Source organism: Montipora foliosa, chromosome 14, assembly GCF_036669935.1.
Source record: "Montipora foliosa isolate CH-2021 chromosome 14, ASM3666993v2, whole genome shotgun sequence".
Taxonomy (NCBI): Eukaryota; Metazoa; Cnidaria; class Anthozoa; order Scleractinia; family Acroporidae; genus Montipora; species Montipora foliosa.
The window spans coordinates 16638133-16658132 of NC_090882.1; the positions used below are offsets into that span (position 1 = coordinate 16638133).

General features: G+C 36.9%; 2 protein-coding genes across 2 annotated transcripts in view; one reads left to right on the forward strand and one right to left on the reverse strand.

The window, feature by feature from the left end:
• Window positions 1–8059, reverse strand: part of LOC137984269 (dynein regulatory complex subunit 5-like) — a 14300-nt gene extending 6241 nt beyond the window's left edge. The window contains exons 1-8 of the mRNA XM_068831387.1: window positions 7980–8059; window positions 7173–7246; window positions 7014–7078; window positions 5875–5953; window positions 4276–4403; window positions 2525–2568; window positions 2234–2343; window positions 1101–1202 (exon numbers count right to left, since the gene is read on the reverse strand). Of these exons, the coding sequence (XP_068687488.1) occupies window positions 1101–1202; window positions 2234–2343; window positions 2525–2568; window positions 4276–4403; window positions 5875–5953; window positions 7014–7078; window positions 7173–7246; window positions 7980–8012 (635 nt within the window). The 5' untranslated portion in view covers window positions 8013–8059. The remainder of the gene's footprint in view (window positions 1–1100; window positions 1203–2233; window positions 2344–2524; window positions 2569–4275; window positions 4404–5874; window positions 5954–7013; window positions 7079–7172; window positions 7247–7979) is intronic.
• Window positions 8060–8146: 87 nt separating this feature from the next.
• Window positions 8147–20000, forward strand: part of LOC137985000 (malignant fibrous histiocytoma-amplified sequence 1 homolog) — a 13509-nt gene continuing 1655 nt past the window's right edge. Inside the window, exons 1-8 of the mRNA XM_068832389.1 lie at window positions 8147–8450; window positions 10393–11698; window positions 12646–13004; window positions 13744–14264; window positions 15707–15896; window positions 16565–16828; window positions 17785–18013; window positions 19264–19308. Coding sequence (XP_068688490.1) covers window positions 10468–11698; window positions 12646–13004; window positions 13744–14264; window positions 15707–15896; window positions 16565–16828; window positions 17785–18013; window positions 19264–19308 — 2839 coding nt within the window. The 5' untranslated portion in view covers window positions 8147–8450; window positions 10393–10467. The remainder of the gene's footprint in view (window positions 8451–10392; window positions 11699–12645; window positions 13005–13743; window positions 14265–15706; window positions 15897–16564; window positions 16829–17784; window positions 18014–19263; window positions 19309–20000) is intronic.

A 20000-nucleotide genomic window follows, 5' to 3' on the forward strand; every position in this document is an offset into this window, starting at 1 on the left:
ATGGCAGGACAACTAAAAAAGGAAATCAGAATGCTGGGCACAAAACAAACGTATGACCTCCTAGCACTGGTCAGATGCTTTTCCCATTACGCCAATGAACTCCTGCCGAGTTAGGTTGTTGCTACAACCAGTTTCTTAGACCAGGAGTCCCACAGCTTAGGATTCCTGCCCGGATACTAAAATGCGTTGAACATTCTTTCCTATAAGTTACCCATAGATACTTTAACAACAACAACAACAACAACAACAACAACAACAACAACAACAACAATCTCAGGGGATTTTCCATTTGTCAACTAAGTTGTCCAAACAGATTTACAATATATCATATTGAGTACTGCATTATTATTGTGTGAGAGGGCTGCAGCAAGGAATAACCCAATATGAGGAAATAAGTGAAGTTACAAACCTTTAAAACTTACCCAAATTTCTTAAGCATAGGAGAGAGAGGCACAAATTTTACACAAACTATATTGCATTACCTTGTTACATACATCCAGATGCGAGGCTTATTTTAACATACATTGACAGCAAGGCTGTCCAACATTAATAGTTAGAAGCCTGAGTCATTTTTTCAAGAGCCCAGAATTAATTAATTCCAGCTGGGATCATATTTACAAGAAAGTGAGGATGAATCAAGTAAGGCGCCCCTTCTGGCTACTTGTTTAGAAATTTGGTCGCCCGCGCTCGCAAATAAGGCGCCCCAGGTGACTGGGCGACCGTTAGGCAGCAAGCTTGTACATTGACAGTGTAGAGCTGCACCCAGGTTTACTAAAATACATTCTTACAATATATCCTTTTATACCCACATGCAAACACACACCTACATATATCTACGTGCTTACAGTATTGAGCAGCAGCGAAAGTAGAGAAGCAAGGGGGAAGTGAAGATTAGTTCAGTCAAGGGACTCGGATCAAAAGTGACAAGAGAGAGGATGGAGATCAAGAGAGAGATCCGGGGAAACAAGGAAGGCAGCTAAAACAAGGATTTTAAGCCTTTCCACTTTTTTTGTGAGGTGCCAGCTTTTCTTTCGAGACACATTTTTAACCATTATGTTAGGATGAAGTAAAATGAAAATACCGGTAGTCTATAACCTCACCCATAAGTCAAATGAAGCTCCTCTAGATGGGCTAATTGGGGTGTTATAAGACCAAAGTCAAAATGATCAATGTTAGGACCATCCTGACCAGCATCACTGCCACTAAAATTAAAAAAAAAACCACAGTTGCTAAATTCATAAAGCAAAGAATCTTAACAAATTTCATCAAGACAAAGCCAGTGGTGGTGATCAATCACGCCTGCCACCTCTGTGACCCCGGTTAAACCCTGGCCTCGGGTCATATGTGGGCTGAGTTTCAGGTGATCTCAATCTGACTCCAAGGGTTTTTCTCCGGGTATTCCGTGTTTCCTCCCTCATCAAAATCGACTCAGTCAATTACATCTGGCTGCGGGCGGATACCCCTTGATAGGGATAACCTCTGGTATCCTTCCCTTTCATTGAATTAAATGAACGAAGTTATTATTATTAATATGATTATGATTATCATGATTATGATTTATTATTACATATTATTATTATTATTATTATTATTACTATTATTAAACTTTTTTAATTGAGGACACTTAAAATAAAATAAAAAAAGTAAAGAAAATCAAACCCAGTTTTGGTACTGATGAGAGGGGAAAACCAGGGCACTTCAAGAAAAACTGAATGAACTTGATTCAAATGATTATTTATTACAGGGATTTTAATTAAGATCTACATCAAGGTCGTCAACAAGAACGCCATAAAAAAGCAATATCATTGGTTATTAAAAGAGGAAAGATAATCATGCTGCAGGTGCAGCACACATTTTAACAGTAATTTTTTAGGTACTTTTCACAACAATGATGAGAAATCAACAAATTTGAGATTAAGACAACAACCTGAGTGTACAAATGTGAATCTTTGATTCTCTATTTTTTACTCTGAAACCGCTCATACTGTTTTAATTTTAGGATACTTCATCCATGATGTGAATGAGATGTAACAAATGTGAAAGGCTTATGATATTGCATTTTTTGAGGTCACGATTTTGTCGACATCACTGTCATTGACCTTTAAGTCCTTATTGCAGGCATCAAACCAGTGACACATTGGCGGAAGATGGGTGCTCTCACCAAATAAACAACCATGCTCCATTCCCCATAATTTGGCAGTAACAAAAGGATCCCTAAAATATTGTTACTTACGCATCAGAGGCGTCATCATCTTTAATCAGAGCTTCTTTCACTGGGGGTAAAAGCTGCCTGATGTTTAATCCCCGTATATAAGGAGTAGAAAGCCCAAGTGTTTCATTTAACTGTTTGAGAAACAAGCAAAAGAGAATCTTCTAATATAAGAATGTGTATGTAATATCTTTCAAACGATTCACCATTCAGTTTATTGTATCTTCTAATATAAGAATGTGTATGTAATATCTTTCAAACGATTCACCATTCAGTTTATTGTAGTAAGTAACCAAAAAATAACCAGTGACCTACCAAAGATGATTCTGTAGTTTCTGGAACAAACTTTTCAATAATACCTGCAAGTCAAAGGCGCAGATTGAGCCGCAAACCTGAAGAAATTTTAAAACTTTTAAGAAATTGATTCAAGGAACCTGTCTAAGACTCAGGACTACTTGTGTCCAAGGATCAGCTTGATTTCCTTATACTTTGAAAGGAAGGATTGGGGATTGGGTTATGATGTCTTTCAAGAATTACAAAGTTGACTGGCAATTTAACCACATGCAAATCCAAAATCAGAACCAGTAGACACTACTTCTGACACTAACACATCCTCAGAATGCAACAGGGGAAGTGCTGGCACACTATAAAAAGGAGTGCCAGCATCAGGTTTGACTGACACTTGCCTTAGTAACAGACTGAACTGCTGAAATAGCAGAGTCACTTGAACTAAAAAGAATTTTATAAGGAAAATAATAATAATAATAATAATAATAATAATAATAATAATAATAATAATAATAATAATAATAATGGAAACTTTATTTGTCTTCGAATACAGTTGTAAATCTCTCTACGTATAGGCAATTAACGCCTCTACGTATAGGCAATTAACAACTGGCTGCTTGAGATTGAGTGATATACTTGTATACTGTATTTACAAATGAATAAAATATATATATATATATATATATTACAGTTTTATTAAGTCTGGGCTATCCCAAGTCTTATTTCTACGACAGAATATAAAATATGTTGCTCTAATGGCAAGACTTATAATTTTTTTGATTATATAGTGTTGTTGCGTTTTGTCAATGCTAATGTCATTCATCATTTCTAAAAACGTAGAGCATTCGTTGGAGAGAACACCAAGGGAGCTCATGGAAAGGTTTACAAATTTGACAGATCTGTAGTTACTTCTCATGTCTTTGACCGCGTTCATGTATTTTTCTTTTTTGCGTTCTACATTGTTTTTAAGGTTAGATTCAAAACCAACCGTTAGTTCTAGAATATATAGGCACTTGGACTGTATTAGGAAAAGAAGATCTGGACGATAATTTTCACCAGTTATAATTGAAGGACTCGGAAAGCCATTGACATCAGCATACAGTGAAGAGCGATCATTAATTGCAGGTTAAAGTGAATTGGCAATGAAGTTGAGAATTGAGTCGTGTCTCCAGGTGAAGCGATCAAGGTAATGTTGACAATCAGCGACAATATGGAGGAGTGACTCAGGGTTAAGGCAAAAGGAGCAATCAGGACTTTGTGATAATCCCCATCTTGTCATATCCGTACGTGTAGGAAGGGAGTTGTTGATGTAGCGAATGGTAAAATTGTAGATGTTCTTGGGTAAATGAGACTGGGCAGATGACCAAATAGAGTTAACAGATGACAATGAGTGCTTGATAACATTTGCAAAAAAGAAACCTTGAGATGTTAAGTGGTGTTGCAGTTTGTCTTCTTGATTCGAACAGAAGTCTTTAATAATAATAATAATAATAATAATAATAATAATAATAATAATAATAATTATTATTATTATTATTATTATTATTATTATAGTCTTTACTATACAGTCACATGAAAAACATCACTGGACAACATACGTGTTCAGCTTACAAATTTCTAAAATTATTATCTAGTAATGATCTAAAGTGAGTAAAGTTCAAATTAAAGAACATTGACAAGCCATTATTATTTTTACTCTTCAGAGCAATACTATTTTTTGCAATATGATGTGCCTGTGAATAACAATGATTTGACAGCAACCTTGGCAGAATACTAACCTTCTAAATTCCTTTCAAAATACATTCTTTTCCAGCTGTTTCCATGTTGGTTGATATCACAGACCTCCCACCTTGCTTTACAGCACCTTTTCCAGTAACCCTCGTCGGACACTAAATTAGCAGTAACCCTGGTGCAAAATAGGTAGAAACATAGTAATCAGTGGATAACCTTGCATTTTAATTCCAATAAAAAGGATGCTCCTAACATATTATGCCACACCAGGTCATGAAAAAAGTTAAAATGCCGACCACTCCATCGGGCAAGCAAACATGATGACCCACTTCCCCGAAGGCTTCCTCCACTTGACAAGGTTACTTAAATTATTATAAGAAAAAATATTGTATAATTTTTGTTTCTAGATGACTCTTTGGAATTCTTTAAATTATAGAAAGAATATATTGGAGTGGGTGCTTGCCTTAAGTGGGCAAGTGGTCAGAGACAGTTGCTAACCAAAGTTTTAAATCTTCTTGTCCCAGATGACCTGCCTGGGGTTAAGAAAGAGAAGCACCAAAAAGAACAACTCAGTTAAGTCTGAGTACCTGGCAGAGATTTTCCACAGGTAAAGGGTAAAGGGTGACGGGTGAAGGGTGAAGGGTAGAATTGTTGTTTTGCTCTGTTTCAAAACAAACCTTCCAGTGAAATTATTCAAATGAATTGGATGCTCAACCATTACCATTTCAATGGTTTTACTGTCAAGAAAACTTTCTTTCAATAAAGAGGCAAACGGCAACTCAGAATTGGCATTTCTTTGGGATGATCCAAAAAATGATAATTAATTAATTAATTAATTAAATTTAAGATAACTTTGATCATGGTGCATTGATGGAACCAAAGAATCCTTTCCCAGAGTGGACTCTTGGGTTAGGTAGAAATCTCTACCCTCCACCATTCACCCTTTGTACAAAATTATGCCACTTCACTTTCTCTGAGGACTGTATGCGTTCTTCATTCAAACTTTCAATAACATTCCAATTTAAGTTACACTCAATGCACATTCTTTAAATTTCATACATTCTGTTGCCTTGAAATGATATAGCCAGAATGCACATGTGAATTTTGCCTTGTGTGGCAGTAATATAAAGATCCTGTCACCCTTCACCCTTTTACCTGTTCCCCGTAGTAAAAGGTCTGTCGCAGAGTAGCAGGCATTGACGATAAAAGGAAAGTGGGATATTAGGGCAAGGGAATTTGGCTATCCAATTCAACAAATATGAGAATGCCTCCCTCATCACGTCCCCCAATTCCTTTGCTCTGATGTTCCCCCTTTCCTTTGAATACTTAATTGGCATGTAAATTGTAGACTACAACAAATTCAAACGTCAGACCCCTTTGAGAGACAATAAACAGCACCAGATAACAGTACTGCTCCTTAGCTTCTATTTGAAATAGAATTAATTGTTAACATATTCCACTTGGCACATCCTTATGCATCTCTATTTATTTATAATTACACTGTTAAGATTCAAACAAAAAGTGCATTGATACTTCAATTTGACCAAAAAACCTAATAAAGGACATCCAACGAGACACTACAATAATTGCAAGTTGAATTTACAATGTACGTTAAATAGCATAATTTAGTAGTTTTGCTGACTTACTTCATGGCAATTTCTGTTGAAAGAGCATCAAGCACTTTGGATTTGTGTTTTGGAAGGAGTTTATCAAGAATTGGATTATCTGCAGCAGAATCAAAATGAAATGACTCCCCATACTTTAAACAGTTGATGATCTCTCAGACAAAACACACATTATGACAGGCAAGTTTGGCAGGCGATATTCTACAGTACAGCTTACCTGTCCATTCCTGCTCAACCAGATAACCAAAAGAAAATCTACACTGCAAGATTTGTTGCCTTATTTTTTTCATGTCATGAAACTAGAGACTGTGTGCAAGCAATAATTATTAATGACCAAATTATTGGGGTGAGCAAAAGGGAAATTATATCATTTTTTCGGGAAGGAAAAAACTGGAATTCAAGGAGAAAAACCTGTCTGAGCTGAATACAGAATTAACCTATTGACTTCTTAGGCACCTTAGGATGCCCACAGTTGACAAGTAAAATTGTTTGGCATTAGACAGAGTAAAATCTATTAAGTCTCTGCTCCCGGGAGTCAATGGGTTAATAAAATAAATCCTAGGTAATAAAGCAGGGGCACAATATTATTGAAACCGGAGATAAGCGCTGGCCTGATGAGCCTTCTGGCTCGTAAGCGGAGACTTTTGTTTTTTTACAATATTATTATTATTATTATTATTATTATTACTATTATTATTATTATCGGTGCAGTGTATTAAACTTCAGCATGCCAGGAGAAGAAAGTTTCATACGGCACTTAGCGTAACCAATGAGACTACAAATTGTAACACTTCTAAACAATATAAAAACCTATTATTATTATTATTATTATTATTATTATTATTATAAAGAGCATGGCTCGTCAGTAATGCACACTTCATAAACATGGACACTGTTTTTGACCCTACCAGCTATTATAATAATTATTTGTGTCAACAGTTGGAAGACTGTTTAAAAAAGAGACAAACAAACAAAGTGAATCTGGCAATCACTTATGCATATGACCCTTTGACTTGTTAAACTACAGTGAAAAATGGAACTGTTGGTTGAAATTTAATGGCATTTGTTTGAGGCCTGTTTGCCAAATCTCAGCTGCATTACAAATATACAATACAAATATCAGCACACTACAACTTGGCAGTGCCTGACTGCATGTTTACCTTCAAAATTTCGAACAATATGTTTTACACACAGCTCTGTGAGAAGGGGAACTGTTGCAAGGCTCCTGAAAAATTTAACACAGATCATATAACACCTTTAGAGAATAGTACAAAAACTTAACATAAGAAATAGAAAATGAGGTTCAGAGTTTAACCAACCAGTCTGGATCTTCAGCAATAATCCTTCTCATTTGCCGCGCATCAGATGCTGGATTATCTTTAGTAGCAAACACCTAAAACATTCACAACAGCATTAACAAACCAACTCATAAAGTTCTTGCATAGGCCAATCTAGAAAACACTCCTTTCTTTCTGTCTATTTAATATCCACACCCCCTCCCCCCTCCCATGGATGACATAGTTTCTGAGGGGTAGTGAGCTAGTTGGCACCATTTGATCTTATGATTTTTTCTTAAGGGTATAGCAAAAATCAGCCCTTATTTCTGAGGGGAAAAGACAAATTTGGGTTATTTCCAGGGAGGGGGGGAGTGTGGTAGCAGTGTTTTAGACCAGTTCAAGCGGAGCGAGAAAGAGAACGTGACCTCCTTGCAACTCTTGTCCTTGCTTTGATCAAGAAGAACAATCATTTTATACAGCAATTCTATATAATCAAAGAAAATTAAAACTGAAAAGCTTATCAATCAGCTGATGTTAAAACGCATTAATTAAATGACACCAATGTTTGTAAACAACGTAACGTACACAACCAACTCGGTCCAAAATGGTCGAGGAATTCACCTATTGAAAGCACACTGGAGAGTTGATGTTGATTAATTCCTCTAAGTTTTTCGAGGTTAAAAACTTATGTAGGATTGCAGAGTGTCATATTGCAGTGGTAGTTTTCGTTAGTATGATAAACAATAAATTCTATTTCAAAAAATCACTGGCACAGACAAATCTCATCATCAAGAGATATTCTCAATACTTAATCGGAAATTAAAACAACTTGGAAACGATAACAATTACCGGTGAAGCGATTTTTCTTCCTGAAATCTCCATACTTCCAGCAGCCCCAGCGAATCTTGCGAAATTGTTGTTGCTATAGGGACAGTGGCGGGAAAAATGTAGAGAAGACTGGGGCGAAAAGTTAAAATGCTTGACATGCGCAGAACTGTTGCGTGAGTGTCCTGCCCAGAATAGCCCAGTCCCATTTTGTAATATTGGCGATTGGCGCGCTCGAAGAGTTTTCTCGGAAAAAATTGATCGTGAAGTCACGATAGTGGGTGGGGGATTTCAAAAGTGTAAACGTTCATTATTACAAAATTTCTTTGAAATCGCGTAAAGGAAGTGTATAATTCATTTTTTTTCCAGGAAGTAGTACGATCGGGATGTTATTGCATCGAAATCAGCTGATGAAAATTCCCCCACCTTGATTTGATTTGTGGTATTAAATTAAGCTTACTTTGGGCATGACCATTCTTCGGAAACTGGTCTGAGGTAAGATGCATTTTATTTATATTTGACTTTAATCACCTTGTACCTATCACCCTCTTCAATGTAAAGGACACTGCTGACAATTATTACTCTGTCCCGCGTAAAAACAGCTTTCTCGCAAGAGTACAGGGGAATAATCCTGTGAAATACGGGAAGGAAAAAACTGGAATACAAGGAGAAAAACCTGTCTGAGCTGAATACAGAATTAACCCATTGACTTCTCAGGCACCTTACGATGCCAACAGTTGACAAGTATTCGTTTGGCATTAGACAGAGTAAAATCTGTTAAGTCTCACTCCCAGGAGGCAATGGGTTAACAAAATAAATCCTGATGAGATTTGTAAACGGCTTTCTCGCAAGAGTACAGGGGAATAATCCTGTGAAATACGTTATATGTTATATGCTGTGTGCCAGAGGAATGATTTTCTTCAAGGTTGGAGAAAACGCTACGCGATTCGAAGGGATCTAGGAAGGAAAAATGCGTCAATGTCCTGCAAACTGTTTGTAAGACCCTTTCAACGATCAGATTAGCTTTCTATTTGCAAATAATATAATGATTAATTAAGCTAAAGAAGATCATTCACTTTTCTCTTGTTAATTAATACCTTAGGTGGAGTAGTTACTTGTGACTTTTGTGCTAACATTGTTTGTCAGGTGAAGCTAAACAAACTAAACTTATAAGCACTTAATATCAATATTATTGTTGTTGTTGTTGTTATTAGGGACCTTTAGATCGGAGTATGAGGACAACTCCAAGTAAAAGTTTTCTGTACTGAGCATGCATATGCATGAGGTTTGGAGGCCGACATTTTTAAAAGTGTGTATGCTCAGAATGGAAAACTCATACTCCTAGTTGCATGTCCTCATCCTTCGATCTAAAGGTCCCTATTATTATTCAGATGGACAGACTTTATGCAACATTGCTGGTTTCTGCAGTGAACCAATGTTAAATCATTTGCTTAGTTGACTTGAATAAATGGGCAGTTTGGGTGGCATTTATCCCAGTATTCCTTATCATTCCTATCATTACATCACTTTTCACGTGTAGCTTTTTTTTCTCCTCTTACGTAAAGTGCTACTGTGACAAAATTCGCATCTTTCTGATCTAAGCCATTTTAAGACACAGCCAAGTAGTCTGTATGAGACGAAGAATGCTGTTTACTCTTTCCCAATATCTCTTTCTGTTTCAGAGATATTCAAATTTTTTGCAAATTAGCGAAGGAATGACGTCATAAACTGAAACAAATTTTTATTCAAATATGATGAAAACGGATATCTTGGCTAATTTGTACCAGAAATGCTTGATTCTTTGCAGTACGATTCCAGTAGATGTGCTCCAGAATATGAGCATACCAATTTTGAATACCATGGCAACAGTTGCAGACCTCAGTCACCTTTGGTGTTGTATTTTGATAATTGCCAATGGTGCCTCATCTGCATGACCCTGAAAGCATTTAAGTATATTAGGCAGAGTTTGTGACCTTGTTTTATTGTTTTTCTTGCTTAAGATTACTAAAAATATTGAAATCATGTTGGAGGGGACTAAAAAAGAGTGAGTTGCCATGTGAACCAATTTCCATAGGTGTGTTGCCTGTAGAACTATTTACCTACCAAGTTTCAATGGTTGCTGCAGCAAATTGACCGAGATCGCTCTATTTATATACTTGATGTTATATTGGGTTGAGTGAATGACGTCATCAGTCCTCTCATTTGCATATTTTACACATTAATTTTTTCAAATGTAAATATCTCCAGAACCAATGCAGGTATTTCCAAACAGTAAATACCATTTTTAATCTTTCCTAGAATTCTATATGATAAAACAAAAAAATTCAAGGGATAAAAATTTGATCGTAATACCACTTTAACACACATTATAGCAACATCATACACACAACAGTAAAAGTAGTAATTATTAAATTGCACTTCTTATTCTTTTTTCAAGGTTCTTTGGCATGGCCAAGCAGATCTTACAAACAATAGAATTTGTAGCTGCCTTGTGGAATTCATCAAATTAAATATGGCAAATCCATCTGAATTTGAAATGATAAATCCGGTTCCTAAGGACATACATGAATCATTGACAAAAGAGCATGGAAAAGTCACATTGGATCTTACAGGATATGATCCCATTACACCAAAAGATTTTCCAGGAATCTGGAGCATTCATGGAATCAATGATCTTCGATTATTTTCAAACTATGTGAAGGAAATCCCGAGTGGATTCTGTGGACTAAAACAACTGAGGACACTTTTCATGAGTTGTAGTCCTATAAAACCAGATAATGGCCTTTTAAGATTGCCAGAACTGTTTGGTAACTTTTCACACCTTGAAGAACTGCATTTAGTTGGGAACCATTTTGAAGCCTTCCCTTTGCCAATTTGTCGGCTTTGTAAAGTCAAGAAACTTTACATGGATAATTGCACACTGACAAAGATTCCACAAGAAATACAGAATTTGTCAAGTCTTGTTGTGGTGGATTTTAGTTACAATAACCTTGGTAACGCTGGTAGTTTTCCTGATGAATTTTTTAATCTTCCAAATTTGAAAGACTTGTACCTTATTGATTGCCAGTTAATGGAGTTACCACCTGCAGTAGGAAATCTGAAGAGCTTGGAAGGTCTCAGACTTGGAAAGAACAATCTATCAAAGCTTCCGGAAGAGTTATACAACCTGACCAATCTCAGGAAACTCAGTGCTGAAAGGAATCAGATATCAGAGTTGTCTCCAAGGCTTGGACAACTTTGCAACTTAAAACTTCTCTTGATTATGGAGAACACACTCATAACCTTGCCGGATGAGATTAAGAATTTAGAAAGCTGCAAGCACATTAACGTGTTTGACAACAAACTCACCTGCATTCCTCGTTCCATTATTGAGATGCCTGTTCTTGACTCCTTAATAGTTGATGGAAACAGTAATTTAAGACGACCACCCATTGATGTTTGCAAACGTGGATTGAGCAGTATCAGAGGTTATTTTGAGTCACTAGAGGCTTTTGACACACAGGCAGTTCATTCACAGCGTCTCAAAGTCATGTTACTGGGAGAAGCTGGTGCTGGAAAATCAAGTCTTGCATACGCCCTTGTGAATGCAACAGCGCTCACATTTCCAGACGGCCAAGCACATAGTACTGTGGGTGTTGATTTCTACACTTGGCGTCCAGTTCCTGATGGGATAGAGTTTCATATTGCTGATTTTGCTGGTCAGCGACGTTATCAACTCACTCATCCATTTTTTCTTTCTTCAGGTACTGTTATTATACATGTATATAGCATTTAACTACTGTAATACTACTGTAACAGTATATATTATTATATGGCTTGTGTTTGTAGCCGATATAATGCGTGCTCTGATTAGCTAATTGTGACTGAATTGTAGGGCATTATTCTCCCGTAATGCCCACGGGCTGATTACGGGCTTGCAAAAACAAAGCAAAAGGTAATTAAAAAGCCATATAATAAACTACTTACTAACCGAGCTAGCTCGAGCCGTACTGGGGAATATTGGCCCTCAGTCGTTTTTGTACGGACCTCGCTGCGCTCGGTCTGTACTGCCACGATCTCAAGGCAATATTTCCCAGTACGGCCCTCGCGCTCAGTTAGTAAGAAGTTACTATTCCTCGATAATAGCTAGTTTTCACAGTGATACCATCAAATTCTGCGATCAAAATCGCAAGGTCTTCAGAATTTTTATCTACAATCGTACATCAACAGGGCGGCACCATACAAAACTCTTTAAACTTGTGTGAAACGCTTCGACAAACGATGAACTGCAGTCAGACCTGAGAACTGGAGAGGTGGTTATTTTGTTTGAATTCCTACAACATTCCAAGTTCTTGGCCCTTTTTATTGAACGGTTTCGAATATTTGTTTGTTTCGTGACAGTAAAAACAATCTATGGAGTGTGAAGGTGAAGTTTTGAGATTTTTGGTATCACCTGGCCCAAATAATTCCAATCTTGTCTTTTATTAAAGAGGGAAATCAACCTGCACAGAAAAAAAGTCTTTGTAGCAGGACTACAATCATGGATTACCCCTGGGATTTTAAACCCAGGCGACTTTTTTTGGGGGGGGAGGGGAGAGAGAGGGTAGGGCACGTGCATGCCAGTGTTCCCTTCCTGCTTCCCTTTAATTGAAGTGCTTCAAATATTACAGCTGATTACTAACTGTGATTCTGTGTTGGCATAATCTTTTAGAGGCACTGCATATCTTGGTCGTGGATCTCTTCAACTACGATTCAACTGAAAGCTGTTTTTGCAGAACCATTGGTGATTGGCTAGATTTGGTTACATCTCGTGTGTTGAAGCCACGAATCATGATAGTCCCAACACATTTGGATGAATTTGAAACCAGTGATGATTGCCTCGTCAAAAGTCGGTGTGATGATATCATTAACCGTGTGATACATTACTGCAAAGGGCAGAGTGCATTGATTGACCTTGAAATCTTAGAAAAGAAGAAGAAAGGATTGAAAAATGCTGTACAGGGAGGCAGTGATCCTGAATGGAAGAAAAATAATCCCCCAATCATCTCTTCAGGTTTATCCAAAGGACCGGTTAGTCACATTTGTCTGGCTGATTGAGTTTGTATGATAATTATGCAGATTGAAGAGCGTTTGTTAGTCAACCATATCAAAGGCCAAATTGGAAAATACTCCTTTGAGATCAATGTGATTCTTCATAATGTAGGAAAGCCAAACTTAGTATTATCTTGCCTTATCATTCAGTCAAAAATCAATACAGTCGAACCTCAATTATCCGGATTTCTCGATTATCTGGACTTGTTCTCTGGTCCCAACTTTTCCATGAATATTTATAAATTAGTCATGATCAAGATCCGTAGCCATATTCTTTTTAAAACTACAGAGTTGAAAAAAAGTGAAGTAAAGGCAAGTTTGTTTCACTTTCAAAAAGCAAAATAAAGCAGCACTTGCACGCGTCGTAACTTACATGTAAGCAGAACTTTCAAATGAGTTCTGATTGGCTTAGGGTTGCTTTGTTACTAATTGTTGCTTTCTTAATGTAATCAGTTTCTGTTCTCAACTATCCGGACTATTTCGTCTAGTCCAAACAAGTCTGGATAATCGAGGTGCAACTGTATTAGAATTTGTTCCCCATATTACACCCAAATATCTTATCGAGAAAACTTAAGTTATGCAAAGCATTTGAGACACGAAATGACTTGAAACAAAAATAATTAGTACATGGACTGGTTGCACTAAGGCTTTTATTAAGATCTTTAGTAATATCAATTTTACTGTATTTTATTGCACATATTAATTTTGTTTAATTCAGGATCAATTATCGGATAATGAGAGTTACATTGCAATGGTTCCAGTCAGTAGTATTGGGGAACTCACTGGAATGAAAGAGCTACAAGATGAGATCATCCGTGTGGCAAATGACTCCCAACTGTTTCCCTCTGTTGGCAGAGATTTACCAGAGGATTGGATGACACTTGAGAAAGCATTGAAGAATCTAAGAGTGAAGAATCAAGTTCACTGCATGTCTTTCAATGAGTTTGAAAGCTTTACAAAAGAACATACTAGTCTTTCTCCCTTGGGAACGAGGTCTGCCCTCTCATACTTGGATTCAATTGGAGAATTGAGATATTACAAGAGCATTCCATCCGACTATGATGTCTTCATTGACCTGAAGTGGTTGGCAAAGTTGGTTAAGTGCTTGTTTCGTCATGATTTGGAGGCAACACTGAAATTTGATGAAGTGTATTTCAAGTATAATGTCATTGGGGGTAATTTTGAAAACCTCAAGACAAAACTACTAAAAGAAGCATTGTTGTCTGAGTCTCTTTTGAGGTAATGTATTCAGAAATGATAAGGCTCCAGTTCCCATGATAATGACGTGAGAAGGGTGGGAAACTAGTTTGTGGTTTGGCAATGAGAAAAAGGACAACAGACTGAAAATTAGAGTTCTAGGCAGGATTCAATCCTATGACCTCTGAAACACTGATTGGATGCTCTACCCATTGAACTACTACAACGCCCAGACAGCTGTGTCTCGCTGGTCTGCGGTAGATGACATTTAAAGTGAAAGTGAAAGTGAAAGTGAAAGAAACAGGGAATTAAGAATCTTGACAAAAATAATATTTTGGAAGTCACTTTGTGTGTAAGAAATCACCCTGTAGTGAGCCAGGCTACGACAGTGACAATGATATTTAACAATGCATTATTATTCCCTTGCTTAATCATCATGGTTATGTATAGGAAATTGCATGACCACAAGTGCATTTTGTGATTTATATATAGGCATGAGAAGTTTCAAAACATCACAAGTGACCATAAATCACAAAATGCACAAGCAAGTTCGCACAATTTATACTCAACAAAATTGCTCCATCCCTGTGTTTCCGTAGCAACTTCTGTATTGCAATCTATAACCTATTCGTGAATTTGCCATCAACCAATCAGAAACGTGATATTCTGTTGAATATATCGTGCTGGTCATTTTGTTCCTTAGGTTAATTTGCAACCAAACTACATGTAGGTCATTTTGTTTCAACCTACAATAGGTCAATTTGGGGCAGGTACATTGTACAAAACACAGGTCACAGGTCATTGTTTTACCTATACAGATAGTATCCTAAACATTCATTAAAGCTAACCTTAAGCCCAATTAGGCCTAAACAAACGTTTTTAGGCCTATTGTTAGCATTTGTAAATGGTGAGGGTTGCTTCTGTATTGGTAAAACAATGACCTGTGCTCTGTGTTTTGTACCTGCTCCAAACTGACTTAAGTTGAAACCACGTGATCTAAGTTAAAACTTGTTGACCTAGGTTGAAACAGAATGACCAAGTTTGGTTCCCAAGGAACAAAATTACCTGCAACATATAATAAATTAAGTTATGATTACTGCAATAAGGCTAGTGAGACTAATTTCAACTGTGATGGGCAGCTGTACTTGGATTTCAGTGTTAGTGTGGATGTATTCTTTGATTGCACTCACGGTTTGACCTTGTTGAGCTGTCATGGCAATTAGCTGCAACAAAAATGTTTTTGCCAAAACAATAGAAAAACGCGGGTCACGTTTTGTATATTTTAATTAACATGCAAAACTTGAGCTGCATTTTTCTTTCTGCATTGTTCTTTCCACCAACATGGGTGCTGTGATGTCAGGTGGGATCAAAGAATATCAGGTTTTCCATAATAAACATGTAGATAAAAGTATTCAGTTTACAAGTTTTTGATTTAGTGTTTAGTGTACCCTGCATTTTTGTTTGTTTGTTTGTTTGCATATTAGGTGTCTGTGGCATGAAATGAATCTTGATGATGATATGTTCCCACAAATGGTAGAACTGCTGCATCACCTTGGCCTTGCATGCCCAATGCCCCCTGATGGTTCAGATGAGCGGAGTCTTTTAGTTCCATGGTTCTTGAGAGAATATCCTGAGGCAGTAGACCCCATGCCAGGCACCTTACACGAAGATCAGGTATGTACAGATCGTTGGTGTACAAGTCATGTATATCTAGGGTCTGACTTGTGCAATAAACATACATTTAGGCACAAGTATGCACAATCATTATTAATTTTTTTTTTTGTTTATTTATTTAAACTCAATGGAAAGATGGTCTTTGGGTTACTGTGCTGGAGACAATTGTGACTCCACACACTATGTGGCACACATGACAACCCTACCACGGTCCACCACTTGTCACACTGACAAGGCTGTCAGTACAATGCTACCAATTAATTTTTTTATTTCCCGCTGGAGGGGACATGTGGGAGTAAAAATGATGAGAAAAAACAGCGATGGTCCAAACTGGGTTAGATCTGCAAATATGATTTTCAACAATATGTGCACTCTTGCACAATGCAGCATATGGCATATAGCCCTAACTCTGTAACCACTTTTATACATTCTATAACGTGAATGAGATGGAAGAATCTCAAAGAGTACTGTTTCTAAGATAGTGCAAAGTTGTATTTTGAGGTGATGTTTTCATCAATGCCACCGTCATAGGTTTTAAAGTTTCTATTTAATGAAGGTCTACAAAAACAATTTCAGCCTAAAGTCAGGAGATTTGACAGCTGTTGGAACCATGACGTAGATTTAAGAACCCCCATCATTGTTATTGTCACTATTCACTCCACTTACAGGACGAGATTCATCTGCTGTTTATGATGGCGTACCTGCCTCCTGGTTTATTCAATCGTCTTCGAGTCCGTTGCTGTTCTCCACACTGTGACCACTACAATTGGAAGGATCATGTGATACTGTTAACGAATGACCACCGTGTACTGATCTGGAAGGATAAACATCCTCCTGGAACAGAATCGAACTCACCTGCGATTCATATCAGAGGAAGAACGCCTAAGGGTTGTAGAGAAATACTATGGGAAGTTCTCCTACATCTTGTGCAGGTGAGTACCAAATTAACAATCAAACAACTAAAACCTCTTCTTCCCTGAAATTGGTACTTTGATCAAAAAATCACTTCTCTTTTTTCTTCAAATTTTGAAAGTGTGATTGCTCAACACCTGACTGGCAAAATTTTGAGCTTTGATTTTTGTCCAAATGCTGTTTATTTTGAGTGTAAGTTTTGGATTTCATGGTCTGCCATTACTCACGTTAAAAACTGACCGATTGGACCTCAGAGCGTGGGATCTAAGAAAAGTGACATCATTGACTCACTAACTTCAACGCAAGTTAAATACTCTGAAAGCCCAAAACTCTGCATATTTTATTCAGCTGTGTACACACACATTGCACTCTTAAACTATTTTCTCCTCGATCCAGGTCTCTCAAGATTTTAAAATTAGTAATGGCAGACCAAAAGAAAACAAATTCCAGTTAAAATAAACAGGTGATGTATTTTAATCAAGGCTTAAAACCAAAGAAAAATAAAAATTGACTTGTAACTGATGCGGTTATGCCTTCTGCTGACACGACAACAATCAAGACTGTTGCCGAAAGTGGAGCGTTTTCAAACCAATACCGTTCATCCATCACGAAAACAGTGAAACCACATCAATTTCAATAGTGACTATTTTGGTGGGAACTGTGCATTGTTTGATTAAAAATGGTGAATTTAGCACGTAGTGCAGCACTTGCTTATACCATCACGATTTGGATTTTCTGGCAAAAACGGTTCCGTGTAAACACTTCCAAATTGATGTTAATGCGGTTTCAAGGTTGCGAAATCACATCGATGTGAAACTGCATTATTTTGTATAAACGCAGCCTTAGATGAGGTAGGTAATTTACAGAATCTTTATCAGTGCATTTGATAAAAACCAATCACAGAATTGACTATCAAAAATGGCTTAAGTCACACTGCAGAATGTTCTTGAATATCGATTTCCTTCAACTATGACAGGAAACAGAAGCACTGTTGGCAGAATGGCAGAGACTGAATGTACAGCGTTTTTCATTATGCCCACCTTGTACGCAGAAAGGGAAACCAAGCCCTTGCCTATTTCCATGCAACTGGATGAGTACTAATTCAGCGAGCAAGGGTCTTTCCACACAGACAAAGATTTGCAAGAAGGGCAGCATGTTTTTGAGAGGAGAAAAGTTTGACATCAACCTTATCTATCCCCCTCCTGGTGAGTTGCCAAATAATAACAGAATCAAGTACTTGCTCTTCCTCAGTCTGGATATCAGTATAAAAGATGAGTAAAGTGGACCAAACTCAATGGGTCAAGCATTTCAAACGATCAAGATTGCTTTCATAAACATGCAACTTCAATGTTTAGATCTGTTGATCGCATTGTTTTCAGACAATAAAAACTTAAGAACCAAGCTGATTGAAAAAAGCCAAAATTTGGCTTTAATCATATCGTAATTTAATGAAACGTGACCTAGTCCACTTTAGTGATTATAGTGAAAAAGCACTGGCTAAAAATTCTAACTTACTTTCTAAAGGCATGTTTGGTGAGATGAGTTTTCACTGTTACATCCATCCCTTTATTCAGAGAGATTAAGCTTTTGTGGCACGAGATACTGCTTATTTGGAAAAATTGTGCCAATTAAGAACCATACTTGACAATGAGTGCCCCTTTTTTTTTTTAATAGAGACAAAGTTAGGCTGGTAAATAGTACTTTTCTTATAAGTCAGTGCAGTTAATTCTGGATAAGCAGATACCGTAAAGACTCGCAGATAAGCCGCACCTTTTTTCCAAAAATTTGCGATCAAAATCGTAGGTGCGGCTTATCTGCGAGACCATTTGGGAAAGGTGCTGTGAATTTCGGTGTCCAGTCTTCCATCGTCCGATATTATGCCTGGTTACACAGCTTCGCACAGTGCATGCAATTTATATGGAAAAACTGCCTTGAATGGAGAAATACCTGTGAACAAATATCAGAATAATATCAATCATATGTCATACGTGGTGGACATGATGTTTATTCTACTAAAGAGCTAAAATTACGGGTTAGACTTTAAAGTATTTTTCGATCCATTGTTGGCGAGTTTGCCTTGGATGAAGACAGAACACTTCATGGTCTCGACTTTGGATTTCTTTCGATTTTTTTTTCATGAAAAACTTTTTTTCCAAATTTGAGTTGCTAAACTCGTGGTGCGGCTTATCTGCGAGTCTTTACGGTAGTCCTATTTCCCATTGGACTTTCAGTTTCTCTTGGTCAATATTCCTTTAGAGAAAAGGAAAGAAGCAAAGTCATTTTTTTTTTCAACACAATACAAATGAGTAATAATGAGATTCATCTTCTATCAATTCCTCCTCACTTCCTGGATGAGTTCATTTCCCCCACTGACACTTCGGAACAAATTATTTCCTTGATTGTTAAATTTATGTTGTGTTATGAGATTACTAACGTTGTTGTTGTTGTGTTAAAGATGTCGTGAAGAGGGTGTTAGATGCTCCTTCACCTTGTGAGCCAGGTACAGTTTTCGTTTGTAAAATGTATGTTTTAAAGAACATGCATATAATTTTTTTCAAATAATTACCTATGTAGTTAAATCTAAAACAATTACCTTAGGCTCGGTGAATATCGGTTAACAAAAAACCTTGACTTTGTCTTTGTTTGTATTCACCAATATTCATTGTGTTGTTTAATGTGTTGAAATATGAAGTATTTCAACACAAATTTACAAATTAAAAGCAGTTTGAACTTATAAGTTGGTAATGGAGAATACAATTGCAAACACTTAGTTCTTTAATTAAGGTGCTGAAATATATATAGAGTAGTGAAAGTAAAATTACAAGGTGAAAACAATTTGAGTTCCCTTCTTTCCTTTACCATAGCGTTCAAGTTTGTCAAATAAAATATTATGATTAACTGTATCGAATGCTTTTGAGAGATCAAGGAAAATACCAACAGCTATGTCACCACAATCCAAAGCAGAGGAAATCTTATCCTGCAAATCAATCAAAGCAAGTGTAGTGGAGTGATTTTTTTCTGAAGCCATACTGCTCATCACAAAGGACATTTAAATTAGACAGTTATTTAAACGGTTATAAATTGTTCTCTCAAGAAATTTGGAAAAACTAGGTCGAACCGAAAAAGGGCTATAGTTAGTAAATAGCGACTGGTCATTAGCTTTGAATAAAGGTATTACCCGTGTTATCTTCA